This window comes from Crocodylus siamensis, chromosome 1 (assembly GCF_052110815.1).
Source record: "Crocodylus siamensis isolate JL-2025a chromosome 1, ASM5211081v1, whole genome shotgun sequence".
NCBI classification, from domain to species: Eukaryota; Metazoa; Chordata; order Crocodylia; family Crocodylidae; genus Crocodylus; species Crocodylus siamensis.
This window is the reverse complement of record NC_143395.1, coordinates 60474575-60499249: the sequence shown is the minus strand read 5'-3', so window position 1 is coordinate 60499249 and position 24675 is coordinate 60474575. Positions and strand designations below refer to the sequence as shown.

At 43.4% G+C, this 24675-nt stretch overlaps 1 protein-coding gene across 1 annotated transcript; it reads left to right on the top strand.

Annotated features, from left to right (window-relative positions):
- The first annotated feature begins 90 nt into the window (after positions 1 to 90).
- CDC50A (cell division cycle 50 P4-ATPase accessory subunit A) lies at positions 91 to 24675 on the top strand. Its single transcript, XM_090035146.1, has 7 exons — positions 91 to 545; positions 8893 to 9009; positions 11379 to 11486; positions 13510 to 13597; positions 14050 to 14193; positions 16066 to 16272; positions 22522 to 24675. The coding sequence occupies exons 1-7, from the start codon at positions 297 to 299 to the stop codon at positions 22713 to 22715; spliced, it is 1107 nt and encodes a 368-aa protein (XP_089891272.1). The 5' UTR covers positions 91 to 296; the 3' UTR covers positions 22716 to 24675.

Sequence of the window (24675 nt, the reverse complement as noted above, 5' to 3'; positions counted from 1 at the left end):
CGGAACCCTAGCAGAGCAATTACGCATGCGCCATCCCAGCTGCGGGTCCGCGTCCCCCCCCGGACTGCGCACGCGTAGTTGCTCTGCTAGGGTTCTGGTCTTCGTTCTTGCTCTCTTACTTCCCCCTGGCGCGGCGAATCATTAGCGCCCGCCTCAGCTGCGCCCCTTTTGCGCAGGACGGCGCGAAGCCCGGTCACGTGGTCGCGGTGTACGGTGACGCTGTTGTGTCGTTGCAACCCCTCCCCCCCTCCCCGGCGCGAGCGGCGGCGGCGGCGGCGGCCCCCTGAGCCCTCGCCATGGCGGTGAACTACAGCGCGAAGGAGGATGCGGATGGGCATCCGTCGGGCGGGCTGGGCGCGGCGGGGGGCGGCGCGGCCAAGACGCGGAAGCCGGACAACACGGCGTTCAAGCAGCAGCGCCTGCCGGCCTGGCAGCCCATCCTGACGGCGGGCACCGTGCTGCCCGCCTTCTTCGTCATCGGCCTCGTCTTCATCCCCATCGGCATCGGCATCTTCGTCACCTCCAACAACATCCGCGAGTACGAGGTGCGGTGTGGGGCTGGGCTGGGTGCGTCCCCGGCCGGCCGCCCTGTCCCTGCAGGCGGCTCCGAAGTATACCCGGGGGAAGCCGCCGCGGTCCGGTCCAGTCTGGCCCTGTCCTGCCTGCAGTGTGACCGCCGGTTTGGGCCTCGGTACAGGGAGGTGCGGGCAGGGTGGAGACAGTCCGCGGGGGGGCAGCGAAATAGTTTGGGGGCCGCGGCACAGGGCTGGTGAGCAGAGGCTGAAGGACCTGGGCTTGTTCAGTCAGGAAAAGACAAGAGTGAGAGGGGATTAGGTAGCAGCCTTTAGCTGCCTGAAATGGGGTTTGAAAGAGAATGGAGCTGGACTGTTCTCAGTGGTGGCAGATAACAGAATAAAGAGCAATGGTTTCAAGTTGCAGAAAGGGAAGTTTAGGTTGGATATTAGGAAAAACTCTCTCACAGGGAGGGTAGTGAAGCACTGGAACAGGTTACCCAGAGAGGTGGTGGAATCTCCATCCTTGGAGGTTTTTAAGACCCAGCTAGACAAAGCCCTGGCTGGGATGATCTAGTTGGGGCTTTGAGCAGAGGGTTGGACCCAGTGGTTCTCAACCTTTTTTGTACCAGGACCCATTTGTAACCATAGGTGGTGAATCCTGACCCAGTGCCCCTTGCTCCTGACCTGCTGCCCCTCACTCCTAGGCCCCCAGTGTGTCAGGCAGGGAGGCCCCAAGCAGCCCCTCACAGGCTGGAGCTCTGGCAGTCTGCAAGGGGGAAGCCATGGCTTCCTACATTTTTCTCCTTTGGAGGAGAATCCATTTTTAAAGTTTGCTCACAACCTTTTCATATATTCTTGCGACCCACTTTTGGGTTGCAACCTACAGGTTGAGAAGCACTGGACTAGGTGACCTCCTGAGGTTCATGGATTCATAGATTGTAAGGGCTGGAAGGGACCTCAGAAGATCATCGGGTCTAGCTCCCTGCATCAAGCAGGAAAGAAAACTGGGATCAAGTGACCCCAGCAAGGTGACTGTCCAGTCTCCTCTTGAAGATCTCCAGGGTAGGTGATTGTACTGCCTCTGGAGGGAGCTTATTCCATGTTCTGGACACCCTGGCTGTGAAGAAGTTTTTCCTAATTTTGAGCCTGAAACAGCCCTTTAGGAGTTTGTGGCAATTGCTCCTGGTTTTCCCCAAGGGTGCCCTGCTGAACGGTTATTCACCAAGCTCTTGATGTATGCCCCTGATATAGCTGTAAGCTGCTACCAAGTCCCCTCTCAGCCTTCTCTTTTTTAGGGTGAAGACACCCAAGTCCCTCAGCCTTACCTCATATGACTTGCCTTGCAAGTCTCTGATCATACGAGTAGCCCTTTTCTGGACTCTCTCAAGCTTTTCCACATCCTTGTTGAAGTGCAGCACCCAGAACTGAATGCAGTATTCCAGCTGCGGTCTCACCAATGCTGAGTAGAACTGAAGAATCACTTTTTTGGTTTTTTGGAGATGCATCGATTGATACACGCCAGAGTATTATTTGCCCTGGTGACTACAGAATTGTACTGCTGGCTCCTGTTCGTACTGTGGTCAGTTATTACCCCCAGCTCTCTTTCATTCGTAGTGCTGGTCAGATTGGCATTGCCAAGGTTGTAGGTGTGCAGGGGATTGTTCGTCCCCAGGTGAAGCATTTTTCGTTTCCCGATGTTAAACCTCATCTGGTTTTGATCCGCCCAACTTGCCAGCCTGTCTAGGTCTGCATGTATCTGCAGGCTATCTTCAGGCGTGATCACGCTTCCCCATATCTTGGTGTCATCTGTGAACTTGGCCAGGTCCCATCCAACCTTAATTTTCTATATCGCCCTTGTAGCACAGTCAGTACCCCACAGACACGCTTCACTTGAAGACTTTTAAGCAGCTTGATCTAGCCTGACCATCTTCCATAGATACTGGTATGGCCCATCGCCCATATCTCAGTGCCAGGATCTGGTCTGCAAGGGTTTTTGGAGTTTTTTTTTTTTAGCCAGGCATCTGCAAGTTGATTTATGGGGTAACTATAATGCTAGGGGAACTTTGAAAGTGGAGAAGATGATTGTTGTTTTAACAAGTTGATTTAGACCACGTGCCTATGTACAAGGAGAAGTTCAGTGCTACCTTTTTTTGGCTGCTGTGGCCGATAATGTCACTTATAAATGTGTGTGCATGTGCATAGCCACAGCATGCATGCAGCTACTGGGGGGCTTGGGCAGGGGAGTGGCTTCTGCTGCTGCATGTACCTGCAGGGGGAAGCATGTGGAGCACCTGCCCCCCAGATCTGTGAGTGGGGCGAGGGCAGGCTGCCACTGTGTGTTGGGGCTGGGGGCAGCACTGGGCTCTTTCTGGTGGTGGGGCTGGTGCTGGACCAGGGCTGCACTTGGGTTAGGCAGCAGCAGTGCTGGGAGGAAAGGCTGTGGGGGGTGGCTACAACCACCTCAGAATTCACTGTAGCCTCCCTGAACCACCACTCCTGGTGCTGGTGCTGCTGCTGTCTGCTCCAAGTGCAGCCCTGGCCCAGTCCCCTCCTCTCTCCAGGAAGAGACCAGCACTAACCCTGTCCTCAGCTCACAGCAGCAGCTGCCCTTGCCTCGCACAGATCCAGGAGGCACATGCCCCTCATGCCATCCCCCTTCACTCCCCCCCCATGAACTGCTTGTGATTTCATCCTGCCCCAACCCCACTCCCTCTCTCACCACGGGGGGGGGGCCTCAATCTGCCCTCCCTACATCCCCTCCTTCTCCCTACCCCTTCCCCCCAAATGACTTGCTAGCTGGATGCTGCTCTCCAAGCTGCCATGCTGCATATTGGCAATCGGATTGGTATCAGCTGATATGGCTTGTTAATAATCAGCCATCGATATCAGCCCAAAAAAGCTGTATCAGTGCACCCCTACTAAATATTAAAACAATGCAGTTTTTCAGTGAATAACTAAAAGCCACCTCTTCCCTCATCCATGCTCAATGTTTGATTAGCTGGTAGCTTCTGTATGCTTCTGTATGTTTATAACAACAACCTAATCTCTAAAGCTTGCTTTTTAACTTGTTGATTGAATAAGATAAATTTAAAAAAAAGATTGCTCCCAGTAAAAAAAAAAAAAAAAAAACCAACATAAGAGTGTGTGTGTTTGTAGGAATGAAGTGGTGCAGAGTGTGATGCAACCAGTGTGGACCAATAAAAGTACAAGTCCTTGTGCAGATTCAGTAATTGGACATAGACAGAAATAGACAAAATTGTGAAGATTAGAATAGTTGTTTTAACTCCTGGTAACCAAGCAGCATATGTTCTCATTTGTATATCTTTCTTAAGTTTTAACATTTGCTATAATAAGATGTGTAAATGATCTAAAATTGAAGCTGCTCAAGTCAAGGAATGTAAAAGATTAGTTTGAAATGTACTTTGTGTTCTGTCACTATCATGTCTACAAGTTAATTGCTTTCTAAAAATATGCACCTTTGTGCTTAGATCTGAGGGCACACATTGCATCGCAAAATCCTAATTGATTTCTTTTAAAGAATGCTGTTAGGATAGGGTTTTTAAAAAAAGGCATTTTCTTGTGGTAATATTTGAGGTAGTTGTGTAATCTTTAATGGGATGCAATTTAGAGAATGGAAAGAATGGTTCCTTCTAATACATTAACCATTGGCAAACTAAACTGTTGACAGCAGTGTTTTAAAAAAATTCTTATCTTTGGTTTAGATTTAGTTATTACAGGTAAAAGTATTTACATTTTATATCAGTTTTTATAGAGCATGGAGACTAAAGATAAGGACCCTAATCCATATTAGACACAGAAGTAGAAGTAGTAATCTGTTTTGGTTTTTTTTAGAAATGCAATGTACTCCTAAGCTCCTCCTGCCTTCTTATGTAAAGGGCCTACTAGTTAGAGCACTCCATCAAGAAGCAGACTCAGGTTCAGCACTGCCTGAAAGACTGAAACCACTTTTCAGGAGATGGTCCTGATCATATCAGCTATAGATTTTTGATGTAATAATGTAATGGGCCAGAGTGACAGTGAACAAGCCTTTGTAGCATAGTAGTTAGGGTAGAGTATTCACTTGGGAGTAGAGAGATTATGGTTCTTCTCCCTGTTTCAAACACTGTTTATATTTTTATCCAGTTGCTTTTTTAATGTGGGAGAAAATGTATAAAGGGGAAGAAGGGGACAGCAGCACCACCACTTCTTCTTCCTGGAGCTCTTTTTGAAAGGCAGGATTCTTGAGCTATGTTTCATGAGAGCGGTTAGGTGTGGGTGATTGTAGATAACTTGCAACCTAGAGTTAGGTGTCTGAGTCCTAATTAGGCTGGGGATTTTAAGATGCACACCTCGTCAGGGTTTCTTTCTGACCAGTCTAGGTTACTTCCTGCTCAGTGGGATGGGTGTTGTAAATCCCATTCTTTGTTTCTTTGTTCTGCCCATGTTCTGTGTGGGTGGCTGAGATGCTAAACTTGTGCCTGTGGATTCTGGTTTGGAGGGTGCAGGATTGAAAGCTGGGTGTAACAACATCCAAGTTCCTTGGCCAATCTAAACACTGATATGTTTAAAAAAGATTCTGCTTTTATTTAGGTGCGAACACTTGTGCTTAACATTTGATTTTTGTAGGACTGGTCCCAATGATTTAACACAGGTTTAAGTGTTTGCAGAACTGTGGCATAAGTATAGATTTAAAAGCTAAAATTATGTACCCAGTTCCAAAAACTATGGTCTAGTTTCTCAGCTCTTCTCTTCATTATTTTTGCTTTCAGGCATCTGTTGGATTCCCTTGGCATGGGGTGAACCTCAGCTGACATGCAACCATTTCAGTTTCCTGTGTGATTATTCATGTGTCCTTAGAATGGGAAAAAGGTGTGGTTGTAATGCTAATATGAGCTGACATATATTGCTGTGGATCCAACTGTGGGGTCAGTAGAGAACCAGCACCAGGACAAGGGTCCTGCAACCAGCTTTTTGCTATGTTTAGTAATGGCTGGCATGGGCTAAAGATCTAGCTGAGTGGTACTCAACTTCTGGCCCATGACTCTGCAGGCTGCATTTGGGCAGTGTTATCTGGCTTCTGGGCTTCCCCACAACAATTTACCAAAGGTCTTTATGGGGCTGTAGGGACAGGTGGGAGCAGTGGTCAGGAGTAAAATGGGAGGGATGGGAGAGGCTGGGATCATATGCCCCTGCCTTTGGAAGGGGGCTTGTGAAGAGTGGGAAGGCCTGCCTAGGCACTAGATCCTGGGAGCCTGCTGTGGGTAAGGGGAGGAGGAGGTGGAGGGTACATGCAGCAGAGCTGCCCTGAGTCCCCCATGGCACTCCACACGGTGCCGAACCACAGCCCGCACCATGCTCCCGCTGGTGCCCACAGCCCAGCTATGTGCTGCTGTGTGCCCCGCCCTTTTCCAGTTCCAGGAGCTGGAGCCCCGCATGCCTGCTGGGAGTGGCACAGCATGGTGTGGCAGGAGCAAGAGGAGGAGCAGCACCCAACTGGCTGCAGCCACCTTTGGAACAGCCCACTGGAAACTGCTCCAGCTCCCAGGAAGATGGCTGGGAGCTGAAGGCAGAGCCTTGGTGTTGGGCAGGAGCCACCAGCCTGAAGCTGCTCGCCCACCCACCTGGAATGGTATGGCACAGTGCAGCAGGAGCAGCTTCTGGTTGGGTGTTCTCAGTGCTGTCCCCCACCATGTGGAGCGCTGCAGGGGCAGCTGTGGGCCAGATCCAGTTACCTGGCGGAACGGATTTGACCCATAGGCTATATTTTTCCCACCCCGATCTAGCCCCTATAATTTTTTTGAGCAAGTAAATTTTTGTTAATTTGACTACATTGTTTGAAATACAGAATGAGCACTTCACATATTGATGATAACCTAATTTTTTCAGTAAAATTTAACCATACTTTAATTTTGTCTTTCACTAATATTTTTTTTTTTTATTCTTTACATAATAATTTTCTAATGAAGCCATATTTACCAAACTGACCTGGATATCTCAGAGCATTAATGGCATAGTGAATGATTTTAAGTTAATTTTACTTAACAAAATGGACTTAAATACAAACATGGATTTTTATTTACAACAGAGGTTAAAGTATGATGCAATTTTAGGTTTACTTTGTATAATTTTGACCATTCAGCTAAGTATTCAATAACAGTATGTTATTGCATTGATTTCCATCAGAGCTACCTTAAATTCAAATACGGAAGCTTTCCACCAGATTTAGTATCAATATTACATATCCTGCACATAAGCAGTTTTCTAGCATTTTTGCAAACTCTGTTTCTCTCACACAAGAGTTGCATAGCAGATAGTGTGTTCATAGTTATCAAGGGGAGACGAATATAATTTAGTTGGAAGAAACAAATATAAGATACTAAAGAGACATTCTTTGAAAAACCTATTTTTCCCCTGGAGTAGAAAGATTACATTAAAATCAAGTTTAAATTTACTAAAACACAACCGGATCCAGGACAAGATTCTTAACCTCAAAGTAATATTGTGTAAAGAGAATGATTGTTCCGTTATTTACTTTGAGAGGTGAAGAAATTAACGTGGCAGCTAAGAGTCTTAGCAGTTATACATACATAATCAACAGTTAGAACAACTTCCCCTCATCCCCCTTTTTTTCCTCACTCTGAATTGTTACTGTCTAAGGGCATTACCCTAGATCAGGGGTTCCCAAACTGTGGTACATTCACTCCTGGGGGGGGCACTCAAGACATCTCTGGGGGGTACATGGCAGAAATTGTGTAATGGCAGATTTAATTTTCAGAATAATAATAATTGGCATTTAATGGGGTTAAAATATAAAATGTATGCTGGTAGCAGTACATGGGCAGCTGGTAAATCTGGAAGGGGCTATGCGATAAGCAGCAGTTTGGGATCCTCTTCCACAGATCCAGGGAAGCTCCAGTCAAAAGTATGATCACATTGTTTGTCTATAGGGATTTCCTACATTGTAGAATTTGCAGTCTACTATTCAGAGATTTGATTTTCCAAATGCAGTCTGCTTTATTGTAACCCTAAAGTGTCAGGGTTTGTTTTGACTAACTGAAGAACTAGAGTTGGATGTGCATAGTGAAGTTTTTGTAAAAGATGAGGTTTTTTTCAGATCTCTCTCCCAGCTGTACAGCTGGTCTAATTAAAGATGTATCACACGCAAGTTTTGTCTCTCCTACATCATTTTAAATCAGCCAGATCTGCCCATGAGTTAAGTACCAAGTCAGCTGCTGTTCAACGGACTGTTTAGTTCAGGATAAATGGTGTGCAGTGCTATTTAAACTAACAGTCAACAGATTACTCACAAGGACTGCTGAAGTGATGATATTTGCTAGTTCATGCAGGGTTGTAGAACTCATTTCTTTATGTAAATCAACCTTTTTTTAGGCTCAAAACCCTGTTGTACAGTAGGAAACATGTTTATAGTTATGTTCCAGCAAAAAGTTTAACTGTAAGCATAAACCAGTACAAACCAAGTTTGGTAACTTTTCAGAAAAACATGCAGGCACTTAGCTGTTTCAGTATCTCATTTTTTCAGGACATGGTGCAAAATTCTTATAGTTGTTTGTACCTTGTAATAAACTTTTGTTTTCAGCATCAAGTGGGAAATTGAGATCACTGGTTTATATTAGAATCATAGAAAGTTGGCTTTGGAAGGAACCTCAGGAGGTCATCTAGTCCAACCTCCTGCTCGAAATAGGACCATCTTCAACTAGATCATCCCAGCCAAGGCTTTGTCTACCAGGTCGTATTAACCTGTAAGGATGGAGCTTCTGCCACCTCTCTAGGTTAACCTATTCCAGTGTTTTTCTCACTAGGAGGGTAGTACATTCTTCCTAATATCTAACTTACACTTCCCTTGCTGCAACTTGAGATCATTGCTGCTTGTTCTGTCATCTGCCAGCACTGAGAACTGTCTTGCATATATTAAGAATAGATGGCAGGTACTTTTGAGCACTTAGGACTTTTAAAAATCTTGCTGCCCCATTGCATTTCTAAATGGAAGTAGCAAAGCATGTGTTCTTTAACCAAATTCTAGTGATTAAATACTGGTTCAAGAATTCTTTTTGAAAATTTTAAGTTATAAAAGGTAGGTTTTAATACACAACAGGTGTTAAATGTCATTCTCCTGGTATTAGATCTCTAAATCTGTATTTGTTATAGTAGCAGTAAGGATCAATTTGGTAAATGCCCATGTTTTATATTTTTAAAGTGTTATTTCTGTTTGTGGCAGAAGCTGTGTGGGGTATGTGTAATTGTATGGATAGGTGGCGGAATTAATTGATATGCCTTCTTTCACAATGTTTTTGCTTGTTAATCATTACTTATCTTTGTTGTCTTCCTGCTGTAACTCTGATTTCCCTTTCTTTTACAGATTGATTATACAGGCATAGAGCCTACTAGTCCCTGCAACAAATGCTTAAATGTATCCTGGAATAGCACACCATCATGTACTTGCACCATTAATTTTACACTCGATCATCCATTTGAGGTCTGTTATGTTGTGTAAGGTGGCATTAAATAGCTCTTAATTTTAATTTAGTATTTGTGCTTTTATGTCATGATTGATAGTCCTGGTGTTAAACAATCATTGCTCTTGTAAGCTATTATAGTAGTTTAAGTCACATCTTCAGTTTTCCATTGTTTGAGCTCTGCTGCACTTTTAAATTCTTCGAATTATATTTTGGAGGAGCATTTTACTTGATGTAATGTTGATAACTCGTTCCTCTCTTCTTTTTTCCAGTCAGCTTATCTTTGTATGCTTTGTCTCCAAACTATGTGGTACAAAAGAACTGATGCTATCCTTACTTGATTTATTACTAGAGGTGCACCGATACGTTGGTCTATATCATATCAGCACTGATAAAAGGAAAACTAACATCAGCAATTAGTTTTTTGTGGTTGATGTGGCCGATAATGTTGCTTATAAATGCTGCGTGAATGCATGCAGCTGTAGCATGCACGCGGCTAGCACGGCAGATTGCAGAGCAGCATCCAACTGGTAAGTCTTGGAGGGGAGGAGAGGCAGGGGGAGGCAGATGGAGGCCCCTGGGGTGAAGGAGGGGGTGGGGCTGGGGCAAGCACTGTCTAGCCAGGGTAGGGCATGGGACGAAGCTGCAAGCAGTTTGTCTGGTGGGGTGCAGGGAGGGGGGTTGAATCCTGCCGCTACACGCACTGCCAGGAGAGCCATGGCGGGGCTTGTGCCCCCTGGATATGTGCTCAGGGAGAGGGCGGACTGCCTCTGCAGGCTTGAGCTGGGGATGGCGTTGGGCTCTTCCTGGCGGGGGGGGCATTGGGCCAGAGCTGCACTCGGGATGGGCAGTGGTGGCTCTGCGAGGGGGGCCTATAGCAAATATTGGGGTGGCTGTAACTCAACCCGTAGCCTTCCTCCCCCACTTCAGTGCTGCTGCTGCCCATCTTGAGCACAGCCGTGGCCCAGTCCCCTGCCAGGAAGAGTTTGGTGCCACCCTAGGCCCCAGCCCACAAAAGTAGCCTGCCCTTGCCCCACTCACAGATCCAAGGGGCACGCCACTCATGGCTCCCCCAGGGGTGTGCGTAGTGGTGGGATCCACCCTCTCCCCCTCCCTGTGTGCCCTAGATGAGCCACTCGTGGCTCCGTCCTGCACCCTACTGTGTCCTAGCTGGGCAGCCTCTGCCCCAGCCCTACTCCCTCCCTCACCACAGGGGCCTCGATCTGCGCCCCCCCACACCCCTTCCCTCCCCTCACCTGTTTCCCCCCCCCAACAGACTTTACAGCCAGATGCTGCTTTCCAAGCTGCAGGGCTGCATATTGGTCATCAGTATCAGCCTAAAAAATCTTTATCGGTGCACCCCTATTTATTACTTGCTCATGCATTTATAGCAGTATTTGGAACATATAAGTCCGCACAATCTATAGATTTGCCCTTTAAGTCTTAGATTATGTAACTCATTGGGAAGGAGGTATGTTTCAATACTCCTTTCTCTGGATTACCACAGATAGTATGAGTTGTAAAAGCTACCATGTATAGAGTTGTGGCCTTAGCTGAAGCTGTCAGTTAATGCAGGTCTGTAGTTCAGTTCTATATTGGGTTTGTCCATAATCTCATAGTAGAACTCTAGATGGGATAATATGTGGCAGTATTAGCTTAGATTTCCTGCTTAGATTTCCTGCTGGTATCTTAATCGCTGTGAATTAAGACAGTGTGGGCCAATCTTTTTGGCAGCCATGCCACAAATTAGGTGTGCGCTCCCTGAGTGCCACTTCAGTTCTCTTCCACTGCTGCTGTGCTTTCTGTTCCTTGCCTGATCTTCTCTTCTGCTTTCTGCTTCTTATTCTGTGTTCTTGCCAAATCTGTTGCTCTGTTGCCTACTCCCTGCCTCATGTGCCATGCAGAAAGGCTGCCCATGCACTTGACATGTGTACGGTGGGTTGGCCACCCCTGAGTTAAGACATTTCAGTGTTTGCCTTAAGATGTCTAGTGTTAGAAGTGTCAGCAGGTTAGGTTTTAAAAGATTTTCAGTTTCTAAGAATTTGCATGTTGACACTAAGTAAACATTCATGGTTTAACAACTCATTTGCAAAAGAGAATATAGAGTAGTCTGAATTTCCTGGTGGTGATCGACTAATAATATGCAAAGTTGAAAGGGCATCATTTTCATATGCCCATCTGAATTTGTAATATTGGCAGTTTTTAAAAAAGTTGTAATTTGTTTGAGCTAATGCTGAGAACATCACTGATATAGAATAAATATAAACACTATGATGTAAAAATATGTCAACTTTTCAGTCATATCAGTGTAATGATGTATTATATAGATGTGTCTTTTCTCCTTGGAGTTATTGGAAACCGTCTTTGTCTGCCATCTTGTATGTTGCAGAGCAATGTGTTCATGTATTACGGACTGTCCAACTTCTATCAGAACCATCGTCGTTATGTGAAATCTCGAGATGACAGCCAACTAAATGGAGATAATGGTTCCTTACTTGTAAGTAAATGAGTTTGCTAGCATAACAACAGGCAAATACATTTCTACTGCTACATAAATTAAGGTATGGAGGAGGCTTATTTATTTAAATAAAGGTGAAGTGAAATACTGTATTTACTTGTGTACCATATACATCCTTCTCCCCAAAAAATAGGTTCTCCAAAACTGCAGTGTCATAAGTGAAGAAGCTGATGTTCTTCTTTTCTTTGCTGGAATAGAAGCATGGAGAGGCTGTGCTCTGGTGGCTGCAAAAATGAATCCCACTTCTCTCTGGCCCAGCAGGCAACTGGGCAGAGTCCAGTGTTAACCCTCTTGTGTCTGCTGCCAGAATGGCAGTGGCTGTTGGCTTTGCAGTTAAAAGCTACTACAAAATTGGCAGATTGGCAGCCAGTGAGCTGCTGCCTTCATTGAAGCATTCAGGCATCTTTCTGGAAAAATCTCTTTTTCTGCATGCTGTCTTCCAAAACCTGTGCATGTCTTATAGTTTGGTAGGTATTACTCTGTGTAGTGCCTGAAGGATTGATGTTTTACTAAGCCAGGGGTGAGCAGTTATTTCTGCTGGAGGGCCACTTAATGAGTTTTGGGGACCTGTCGAGAGCCACATCCACATCTCTCTCCCTGTCTCCCATCAGAACCCAGCCAAAGCTGTAGTTCACCAGGAGCCCCAGAGTTCGCCTGTGGACACAGACGGGGACATCTGCTGCAGTGTTGGGCAGCAGCATCAGCTGTGGGCGCAGCTACTAGGTTGATGCTGCTGTGTCAAGGGCTGATGCCGCTGGGTGGAAGCAGTCCTGCCCTCCTACCTGGCACTGCATGGTGGCCAGAGCTGCCCATTGACCAGATCCAATGGATTGGTGGCCATCCACCCACAGGCTGGATCAAATCTGTTGGCAGGCCAGATCTGGTCAGCCAGCCATATTTTGCCCACCCCATACTAAGCATATTTCATATCTATTATGCTTAATGGACAATATGCAATTAATCAGTTTAACTTATTGATTATGATGCGGTTAGATTGACGATTGCTCAGTGTCTGTAATTGGACATTTAAAGATCTCTTGCACTCTTTAGCAAATGAGATTCATTTATCCTCAGTTTTTCTGTCTGAAGGCTTTTTAAATTTTTCAGTACTATAACCATCCAGCTAGTGAACATCCAAGTTGGGATAAATTAATTTTGCTACATCATCAGTTTTTACATGGTCAGAACTGCATATTCCAATTTAGAATTATATTTGAAAGATCTTTCTAAAATGTAAGTGTTCAAAAGGACAGCGAACTGCTCAGAATCTGTCTACAGTCTGTAGATTTCTTTGAGGCCCTTCATAAGTGAGCAGTTTGCTATTTTGTGGTTCCAGCAGATGCTCCTCTGTCCCCAGTGATTGTTAATGGCTCAACAGCCTTGTCTTCCACTATTTTATGAAGTCCAGGTTTTTAGCTCCATGTTTTATTCAAAAACAGAAGAGCATTGAGGAAGTTCTTAGGCTCTTTGTATTTTCATTATATCTTATCAGCCAGTTCTTTATTGGTGTATAAGCATTTTTATTGTACTTGTAGAAGTATTCTAAGCATCAGTTTTTGCCTCTTGTGATTTTTTTTCCTTAATGCTTTTTATTGGATTGTTAAAAGAACAATATACTAATTATATAGCTATAGATAGATGATTAGTATAATACACACACATCCCAATATATATATATATATAAAAAAATGGATTTTTTAACTGTGATCTTTTGTTAGGAAAATGTTCTAAATGAATTTATAGTAGACTTGAATCATTAGATTAAAGATGGCCACCTGATATAAAACATTATATTACAATGCATGTACTACATGATTGAGAACTGTCTGCAGTTTTTACACATCTTTTTAAAGCATCATAATACTTCGCCTTATTTTAAAAGACTGTAGTGTTTATTGCCAAAAGGCTGCTCTAGGTTCACTGAAGTATTTCCTGAAGAATGGGATGGCTTGCTTTATTTATAGAAGTTCTGAACTACCTTTTCTTTCTTTCTAAATATTAGAATCCCAGTAAGGAGTGTGAGCCTTACCGCACGAGTGAGAACAAGCCCATTGCTCCGTGTGGAGCTATAGCCAACAGTATGTTTAATGGTATGGTATCATTTTTTAACTTTTAAGACTATCAAGACTCCTGTAATCTGGCACACATTTCAATTGTGCAATAAATAATTAAAAATGGAGAAACTAGGCTATGCAATTTATTTATTTCTCCCCCGTCCCAATCAACAAACTCTTACTAAGCGGGAAGCTTTTAGTTTGTTATGCTTGGTGCTGCTTTTTGTTTTTTGAATTGTGATTACTGAATGAACCTGAATGCAGGGTGTGGGATCACTGTTCTGGAAATCGTTGATTTTTTTTTTCTTTTGTTATGTATGCCTTGTATTATTTATTGTGACTGTTATACATGCTAGTGCTGCCTATACCGTTCTTTTCTGGAACTATCAAATATTAGTTCCATTTTTTTCTGCAAGCAAAATATATAAAATGTTCTCTAGTTTAATGCTTGTCTGTTTGGTTTTTTTTCTTTCTTGATTTCTTATTAGATACATTGGTATTGTATCGCATTGACAATGAAACAAGGATTCCTATTCATTTGAATAAAAAAGGTATTGCTTGGTGGACAGACAAAAATGTTAAATTCAGGAATCCTTCAGGAGATGCAAATAACTTGACTGCACTTTTCCAAAGTAAGTTACTTTAACACTTTATAATGAATAGTCAGATAGTAAGGATATGGGTCAGACACAGATTAATAATAAAAATTATTCTCACTGATATTTTATGTGAATGTCAGCATTGTGCTGACATACTAATACAACAGTGTGGTGGTTCTGCACAGAATATCAAACTAAAAATGTTTTTTTCAGCCAGAAATGTCTGTAAATGGTGAAAGGGATATTTTTATTGTGTGAACGTGTCTTAGTTTAATTGATTTATTATTTTAAAATCATGAGTTGTCATGGGGGGGGATTTAAGATATTTTGGTTTTGGACTCTATTTTCATTTTGTACCAATCATTTTAAAGGTTCTAAAAAGATCTGAAGTGTCAGAATAAAAAGAAAAGGAATGCTCTTTTAATGTACATTTTTTATGGGGAAGAAAGAATCCTTTGAGGCAGACTTGTTTAAATTAACCCATATTTTGTTGCATCTGACAACAAACTCCTTTTTTTTTAAATATTTGGAAGAATGTTTCTGTGTAAAAGAATCTGACTTGTACTTTCTGTCATCCCATACTTTTTAAATTGAGGCAGCCACAGATGTCACATTCATTTTTATAAGAATCAGACACTGAAATATTCAGTCAGTTTTATTTTTTTAAATGGCTGATGCATATCATAACTGTCAGTTTGGTTTTATTTTCTGTTTGCTTCACTGTGCTTTATATTAATTTACATCTGGTTTGAACCTTTGACCATGATTAAAGAGACCCTAGTTTAAACCTGTCTTCTAAGAAATTTTATGTGACTAAAGCTTTTTGAATGACTACTACTAACTCTTTCTACTAAGGCTATTTTTTTCTTCTCTCTCCTCTTCCTCTTCCCTGCCTGCCCCACCAGCACTCACCTTGAACAAAGAAAATAGACCAGTCTGACTTCCCTGTTCTAATATGGTAGCACAGCGGTACACTGGGTGCAAACTCTAAAGAAAATCCTGCAACTGTTTAAACTTAGACTCCTTATCACTACTATTAATCTTAAAATATTTCTTGCTGATACTGCTTTTAGATCATTTTCTGCAATATGTAATCTTAATTGAGCTTAGTGTGACTCAGCCCTCTGACAAGAGTATTAATACCTTAATCATTTTACAGCTGGTTAAATAGCCAGCTACATTTGACTATTAATAACCAGGAAATGGACATACAACCTCAATTATGCAGACAAAGCTATTTGTACACCAGTATCTAAATCTGCAAGATATACATTAGCCTCATTTCTAATACCAACATATATTAGCCTATCACGGGATATGGAAGTCACCAATATGATATTACTGCACACAGGCAGGTACAATCCCAGAATATATCGAACAAACTATTTCCAGTAGAGTAAAGGAGATGCCTTACATGTGGTACTCCTTTTATACATGGCACTAGGAAGATTGCATCTGGAATACTCTTGAGATTTTTAGGTCACCCGTGTCCAAGAAAGACCAATTCAAACTGGAAAAGAAAAGGCTGCTAGGACAATTAGAAGAAAGGAGAGAGTATAATGAGCAAAAGAGAGGAGACCAAATGTGCATGGATTATTTAGCTTAGTAAAACAAAGTCTCTAAAAATATATGTTTACAGACAGCAGTTTTCTAGAGGGTAAGCCTCAGAAAGGACAAAGCCTATAGGTTACAGGACAAAATTGGTTTCAGAACAAATGGATACAGGCTGGCCATGAATAAATTTAGCCTAGAAATGGAAATTTTGATTTCTCAGAGCAGTGAGGTTCTTGCCTTCTAATGGAAGTAGTGGGAACAAGCATCCTAATTAGTCTTTAAGATTTTGGGTTTGAATTGTGTTTTTCCACCCCATAAACATGTTTATATAATGAAATGATTTAATTTTAGAGACAACAAAGCCTGTAAACTGGCCCAAGCCAGTATATATGTTGGATTCAGACCCAGACAACAATGGGTTCATCAATGAAGACTTCATTGTGTGGATGCGTACTGCAGCACTTCCTACATTTCGTAAACTGTATCGTCTTATAGAAAGGAAAAATAATTTGCAGCCGACCTTAGAGGCTGGACAGTACTCTTTGGACATCACATATAGTATCCTTTATTAATATATTGAACTGCTTATGGTGTCAGCTGGAATATTTGAATGCACATATTGTAAGGCCACAAGATATATACTAGTCAGGTTTATAAGACTGTATTTTTGAAGTGGTAGTGTGAAACTTCATTACTGAAACTGTTTCAAAGAAGTTATTTCAGGGGATCCATTGTTCTTTTATTATTTATTTTATGTGAATTGTATAACAGAATGGCATCCCCTCTGCATTGGTGTACAAGCTAGTACCCTGCTCTCTCCCTCTCCCTCCTCTTCAAGTTATATTACCATCGAGATTTATGTTCTTACTGTAGCAATTTTGGGACCACCTTGGTCCTCCTAGGTTTGTGTAACAATGTAGCCCCACCATTCTGTGCTTACACATCTGCTGCACAAAAGAGGTCCACAGAGCTATTAAAACTTGATGCATTGGCTGTTCTAGCTGCTTCTTAAGTGTAGCCTGTTTGATTTCTGTAGGCTGGCAGGCTCCTGCATTGTTGGGGTGACAGCCAGTGCTGAAATGCCTTCAAACTTGTCCTACTTTTAGTTTCCAAAATGAATTTAATACCAAGAGTTGAAATTGACATTGCTCTAATTTGGATCTGTACCCTGTCATCGGTCTTGGATGGAAACCTTGAGCTTGCCAAGAAAAAACAATGTTTGCATTTATTGAATTGGTAGGCTAAAGCTGCTTTCATTCTTACACAGACAGACAGACTCACATTATATTTCATAGAGCTCTAGTCTTTAACTTTGAGTAAGGATTATAAAATTATCCAGAGGAGATTGGACAAGCACCTAGTTGGGGTTGTCTAACCCCAGCGCTCTTTTCTGCCCAGGGCAGGGGGTCGGACTCAATGAGCTCCTGAGGTCCCTTCCAACCCCAACATCTATGAAATCTGTGAATCTATTATTTTTCCAGCTCCAATATGGATGCAGTTAAGTGGATTTCATAGACATTAGGGCTGGAAGGGACCTTGGAAAATCATCAAGTCCAGCCCCCCGCCCAAAGGCCAGGAAGTCAGCTGGGGTCATAGGATCCCAGCAAGATAAGCATCCAATTTACTCTTGAAGGTGTTCAATGTAGGTGCTTGAACCACCTCCGCTGGCAGACTGTTCCAGACCTTGGGGGCTCGGACAGTAAAGAAATTCTTCCTTATGTCCAGCCTGAAATGGTCTTGCAGTAGTTTATAACCATTCAACCTTGTCATGCCTTGGGGTGCTCTGGTGAACAAATGTTCCCGCAGGTATTGGTGGTCACCCCTGATAAACTTGTAGGTGGCCATCAGATCATCCCTGAGCCTGCTCTTTTCCAGGCTAAAGAGCCTCATAGCCTGTCGTCGTAAGGTCCGTTTTCCTGACCAGTGATCATGCGCGTGGCTCTTCTCTGGACTCTCTCAAGCTTTTCCACATCCCTTTTGAATTGTGGAGCCCAAAACTGGATGCAGTACTCCAGCTGTGGCCTCACCAAGGCCGAGTACAAAGGGGAGAATGACGTCCTGGGATTTGCTTGAGAAGCATCTATGGATGTAAGCCAGCATTTTGGTCACTTTACTAGCCGCAGCATCGCATTGCAGGCTTATGTTCACCTTGTCAATGACGACCTCAACATCTCTTTCTTCCATAGTACTAGCCAGCGTAGCACTGGTGAGCCTATAAGGATGCTGCAGGTTTTTCCTCCCAAGGTGGAGAACCTTGCATTTTTCAGCGTTAAACACCATCAGGTTCTTGTCCGCCCATTTGCTGAGCCTGTCCAGGTGAGCCTGCATCGCCCTTCAGGTGTGGATGCTTTGCTCCAGAGTTTGGTGTCATCGGCGAACTTGGCCAGTCCGCTCCTGACTCCAGTGTCCATATCATTAATAAAGATGTTGAATGATATGGGTCTGTCACAGGGCGGGGACCCAGGAGTGGCCATGATCTCTCCTGGTGCCCCTACCTTGCCAAGTTGTCCGTCATACACCCTCGTTCTCACCCACCATGTCTTTGATGGTTCTATAGTTCATAAGGGAGGCTGCCTTCTGTTCCCTTGGACACGGTGCTAGTATTCATTCTGGCCCCTCGATTGATTAGGTGCCCTCTGCCTTATGGGCTGTGTGTGACTCCTACTACCGCTAATACCACGCCCCAAGCCTCTCAGGTATTCCGGACGTTGTTGAGTCTGTTCCTAAGGCCCACGCCCTCACGGATGCTCTCCTGGCCTGCCTTCGCCTAGTGGCCCCACCGGGCCCTTCTCTACACTCTTGCCCTTTCCTGGGCTTCCCTCTACGTTTTCGCCCTCCCTGGGCCTTCGTGTCCCTAGATGCCCGCTCCTACGGCTCCTCTCTCAGGGCTTCTCAATGTGCTTGCCTTCTCCCAGGGCTTCTCAATGTGTCCACTTGTGATTCCCGCAGTGGAGGCTTGGGTGGCCTTAGCCGTGCCTGGCCTCAGACCCCCTTCCCGGGTCCTATGCCCACTGGGCTCCTCCCAATGCTGCCCCACTGGGACGCCCCCAAACATGGCACCCTCTGTGGTGCCAGGAACGCCCCCCCCATGCTACTGGGGAGCTCCCCTGAGGCCTCCTCCAACCCATACAGCCTTGCCTGGTCCTCCGGTAGTGACAATAACCAAAACCATAAGCTAATCAGCTGTGACACAAAAACCCAACTCAAACACTAGCCTCCTGGCTTAAAACGTAAACCCTAAGTTCTCTGGCTCATCATTTATCTCCATCCCCGCCAGGGCTCCTCTGTCTAGTATCCTCACCCATGGAGCTGCTCAGGTCATCAGGCCTCCCACCTCTGCTTATTCCCAGCAGAGCTCTCTCCTTCATGGCTGCCAGAAGGGAACTGCCCCCTTGGCCTTACCCTAGGCTGTTTATAAAGGCCATGCCCTGCCCCCTTTCAGTCAGCTGACCTCTGGGGTTGCCCCAGCAACCCACACCTGTCCTTTAGGAGCAGGGCACTTCAATGCCCTGCGACAGAGTCGAAGAACAGAGCCTTGGGGGACCCCACTGGTCACAGGGCACCATGACGATTGACTTCCATCAATTACTACCTTCTGGGTCCAGCCACAGAGCCAATTTCCCAGCCAGCAGATCGTGATGGACCCAAGGCCAGTTTTGGCAAGAGGTGATCATGGGATACCAAATCAGAGGCTTTTTTGGAGTCAAGATATATGACATCAATCTCTTCTCCCTTGTCCAGGTGATAGGTCACCTGGTCGTAGAAGGAAATGAGATTGGTCAAGCAAGACCTATCCGCAACAAACCTGTGCTGGCTATCCCCCAGGATGTTGGCGTCGGCCAGTCCATTAAGGATGGCCTCTTTAATAAACTTTTCTAAGATCTTCCCTGGGATAGAGGTCAGGCTGATGGGCCTATAGTTTGTTGGATCCACTTTCCTCCCTTTCTTGAAGATGGGCACCACGTTGGCCTTCCAGTCTTCAGGCATTACACCAGAGCACCAGGATTCCTCAGAGATCTGTGCCAGAGGATAGGCTATGATGCTTGCCAGCTCCTTGAGTACCCTGGGGTGTAGATTGTCAGGGCCGGCTGAGTTGGCAGTATCCAGCCTCTCAAGGTGTTCCTTTACGAAGTCAGCGTTGATGGAGGGCAGGGGATCTCCCTCATCTGGACCTCCCTCTCCCGTAGTGGGCATGGGCGTCCCGTGTGACTGATGAAAGACCGATGCAAAGGACTCATTTAATAGGTTGGCTTTTTCCTGGGTGTCAGTTGTCAATTGCCCCGTCTGGTTTAGCAGGGGTCCAGTGTTGCCCTTGCTTTTCCTCCGGCTCCCCACATATCTGAAAAAGGAGTTTTTGTTGTCCTTGATGCTTGAAGCTAGTTGGAATTCAGTTGCAGCCTTGGCTTTTTTGATTTGCTCCCTGCAAGACTGGACCAGTGCAGAATATTCCTCCTTGGAGGTGAATCCCATCCTTTGTAGGCCTTACTTTTTAGCTGCAGGAGGTCTGCTAGATCCCTGGAGAGCCAGGGGGGCTGCTGTGCCCTCTTGCTGCCTTTCTTCCGAGATGAAATAGAATTAGCTTGTGCATTGAGGATCGCTCCCTTGAGGAGCAACCACTCTTCCTGGACTCCCCTCCCCCTGAGGTCGTGGTCCCTTAGGGCCTCACTGACAAGCCTTCTGAGCTTGTTAGACTTGGCTTTCCTGATGTCAAGGACTTCCGTGTTGCTGACTGACTTGCCAGCTTTACGGTGGATGGTGAAGGTGATCAGTTCATGGTCGCTGTCACCCAGCTTCCCATCGATCACTAAGTCACTGATTAGGTCATCCCCTAAAAATGGAGACATTTCACTGTGGGTTGCGGTATGATTATGCTAACCTGGGTACTCTCACTTGGTTTCAATCACTATTGGGAACACTGCAGTGAGGATATGCCCTAACAGGGGAGTAAATTGGGTTGCTTGTGAGTGCATCTACACACAAAATTAAGTGACACAATAAACTCTGGTGCATATTACGCCAGAGTTTATTGCTCCCAGGTGCTGCATTTACATGTCTAACCAGGATTCCAGCATGCTGAGCTAGGTCAGAACAGTCCCAGCTGGCAGAGGATCCAGAGGCCTGGGGCTGCTTTAAGCATCCCATGCACTAAAGCATCCTAATGCCCCAGCCAGCCCTGTCAGTGTCTACACATGCACTGCTGTGCACTGAAGACCTTCATGGTAAGATAGCACTTGTGTTTACAAGTACTAACCTAAGGTAGAGTTAATTTACTGCCGGCTAATAGCATCTCATGACTAGCTGCTGAGATTTTACTAGTTGGAAGCTAATTAGGCAGCTTCACAGTAAATGTCTCCTGTAGGTGCACCCTTTGTGTAGTAAAAGCATCAAGAAAGTCATGGGGGGGGAGGCGGCAGGGGGGAGTGCAGAAGAGGTAGGGTAGGAGCCTTGATTCTGAGTCTAAATCCTCATATTGTGTGAATTGCAGCACAGAGAGCTAGCTATGACATTTTTAAGACCATGTTCCAAGACAAACTGATTTGCAATGGAAACCAGTAAAAGTGCTTAGAGAGGAAGGATTTACCCAGAGCAGCAGGTGAGGTTATTTGAAGAAAATATAATTGTAAATGTTATATATACTAAACTAGAATTTAGAGCAGTGGTTCTCAACCTTTTTTTAGACACAAGGCACCCCTCAAAATGTCAGCTTAGTTTTCATTCACTTTTTATTATTAAAAAATAGAGCATTTTTTCTGTTGCAAAAATCTTAAGAAAAAACACAGCTGGTCAGAATGCTATTTGAGAGCTCTAAGTTTATCTTGTGAATCATGTTTTCATACCTAACAGTGCTAACATTGTGTGGCACCCCTTAGCACCCTTGAAAGGATCTCATGGTACTCCCAGGTGCCATAAATTCTGGCCGAGACTCACTGATTTAGAATATGCTAAACTTATATTTAGAACTTTAGGATGACTTAACTGTTCTAAATTTTCCAATGCAAGTCACTTGCATAAAAAGTAAATATGCTTCTGGGCTGCAATAACAGAAACAATGTATGCAAGATACAGGAGGTAATAGTTCCACACTATTGTGTGGAATAGTACTAGTGAGGCTTTGTACTGTACCTAGCACGAGGCATTGAATTCTAAGAGGAAACTGGTTAGGGCTGAGAGGTTAGTGATACCGATGATAAGAATAAAGCAGACTGTTACGAGGAACACTTGAGCTAGATATTTTTCTTTTGGAGAAAAGAGAATAAAGGGGATACTGTGATTGACATTTACAAGTAGTGGTAAAACTGCCATAAAAATAGGAGAAACATTGCTCTCCATAATCATAAAAGGCAGGGTATAAAGCAAGGGGTTTAAAGCTGTAGCCAAAAAACCGTAAAGCTTAGGAAAGTCTTTCTAAGTAGGATAAACTGACCAGGGAAGTTGCATGGAATCTCCTTCCCTGCAGGGTTTCAAGGAAGGGCTAGATGGGCATCCATGTGAGATGGTTCAGAAATATCAGATCCTGAATCTGTGCAGGGGCTTGGACTAGATGACATTTTTGAGATCCCTTCTACCCCACGATTTAAATTTAGCTTCAGAAAATGACCACAGAATTAAATATATATTTATAAGTTTCTAAAAGCAGTTTTTTAAATCTGGCCATGTATCCATGTAGTTATAAATACTGAACTGTGTCAGTATTTAGAGGAGGACATTTGTGTTAAATTACTGATTGAAACGATCTGAGGTCAGCCAGATTTTAATTAAAATTGCTGGCTTTATCATGCGTATCCTATTTTCCTAAATGTTCTTCAGATTATCCTGTACACAGTTTCGATGGACGAAAAAGGATGATCCTGAGCACCATCTCATGGATGGGAGGCAAAAATCCATTTCTGGGAATTGCTTACATCACAGTTGGGTCCATATGCTTCTTTTTAGGAGTTGTGCTGCTAATCATTCATCACAAGTATGGAAATCGAAATACTAGTGCAGACATTCCCAATTAATCTTACATTCTGAAAACAAATGTGCTGCATGTGCATCAAGGCCAGTCCAGAGTGGACCTAGTTTCTGAAAGTTAAATTGCCGGTTACGTCACTTCTGAAAATGGGTGTGTAACTCTTCTCTAAAGCCTTTGATCCTCTCTGTGGATTGATTTTTTGAAAATGACGGGTATATTATTAGCTTTATTGATTGTGTCTATGCTAATTGCTGAAACATTTTTCTAATGTTTGCCTCTTTATGGCCAGACCATATGCATATAGCCCCTCAATGGAACTGCTGCTTGTTTCTGTGCTATGAAATATATCATATGATGCAGTATGCTGTGTGGAGGAAGACTGTTAGGATAGAATCTAAATCTTAATCTTTCAGGATTCAGGATGTCAGTGCTGTCAAAAGAATGAAACAGGTCTCTAGTATTTCCTCAGTTTACTGTGGTGTCTGCATGGGCTTTTATGTTTCTTGCTGAGATGTTTAATATATTAAACACATTGTAAAAAAAATTTGTGTAAAGCCCGAGTCTGTTACTTGTAAGGTCTTCATAAAATGCTGTCTAAATCTGTAACATTACTTACAAATATGTAAAGCAAATGTGCCTAATGCATTGAACTAGCATTCCCTTAAAATTTGAGGGATCTAACCCATTGACTGTAGGAGTGAATGTCCAAGTCTGGTTTCAACTTGGAATGACTTGTATGGATAGAAACCGGCTTTACTTTTTAATGATTTACTTTGGTTCAAGTCCTACCTAGAAGCAGTTTGTCCTTCCTGCTTGTTCCTCATAAGCAGCTTAAAAGGCATTAATCAGACAACTAAAACATTTTACTAGCAAGCAAGTAAGTTAGATAACTTTCGCCAGTGCAGGAGCTTCCTTAGTCTGTTCTAATGAAAACCAAAGCTTAGATGTTCAGAGCAGTCTTTGTGATGAATGAAGTACAGCTCCCTCATATGGTAGAAACCAAGTCATAAACTCGTTCGTGAAGTTGTACTCAGATACAAAAGTAAGTCTTAGTTCTTGATGATGTGAATCCTTTTAACATGGAGCCTACTATAAAAGTAATTTAAACATTGCAATTACAGGTCAAAAGTATGGGTTATTTTCCCAGATCATAACATCAAAAACATTTAGTTGTTAATTGAATTCAAAGTAAGTTATAAACTGTAACCTATTATTACAATCTGGTGACTTTTAGATGATGTACGTACATTGTAATGTATATGGTGGAGGTTTACTGTATATGCAACTGGATTGATAAAATATTTGAATATTCAGTATTGAATAAATGCTGCAGACTTTATTATTTTGTCATTTAACTTAAGCTTACTTTCATGTGGATAAAATTGTGTTGTATTTTGATAAGCAGTATGCAGTTTGAATGCAATTCAGTTCATTTTAATTTTCAAAATTAAATGCTCATGACAAAGCTGTTCATATTCTGATAACTTAACCTGTAGTCAACTTCTAAATCATACTGTATTAACGTATCGGTTCTTTGACCACTTTTACTAAGCCTTTTTTGTGTAGTGTTTAAAGTTGATGGGAGTCACAGGCTAATGTGAAATGGGCAACAGTTGAGCCAATGATTTTTAGTAACTTTGTTCACTTCTAACATACAACTTCACATAAATAACATTATGTAGTTATTGGCTGACTGTACCATAGTATGTGGCAGTTCTGCACATGGTATTTTGATTTCCAGGGAACAGTTTATAATTTGGATGTTGAAGTTGCATGAGTGTCACTGGAATCGCGAAAATCAGAACATTCAGCTTTGACTATTTGTTCATAGAGAATCTGTACACAAGGCATTAAGTGAAATTGGCTCTAATCTATAAAATAGTTGCAAAGTCGTAATTTATTGAACTAATAAGGGCACTTCACAATAACTGGTTATTCAAGTACTTTAATTTTAAACTTTGTGTTAGATTAGTAATTGTCAGCTTAATAAAAGTAAACTGAATATA

Excerpts from the sequence above, each read along its gene's own strand:
- CDC50A (XM_090035146.1), top strand. The coding sequence starts at position 297 with ATGGCGGTGAACTACAGCGCGAAGGAGGATGCGGATGGGCATCCGTCG. Across the intron at positions 13,598-14,049 it reads AGCCAACAGTATGTTTAATG|ATACATTGGTATTGTATCGC; the intron begins GTATGGTATCAT and ends ATTTCTTATTAG. Across the intron at positions 16,273-22,521 it reads CTCTTTGGACATCACATATA|ATTATCCTGTACACAGTTTC; the intron begins GTATCCTTTATT and ends AATGTTCTTCAG.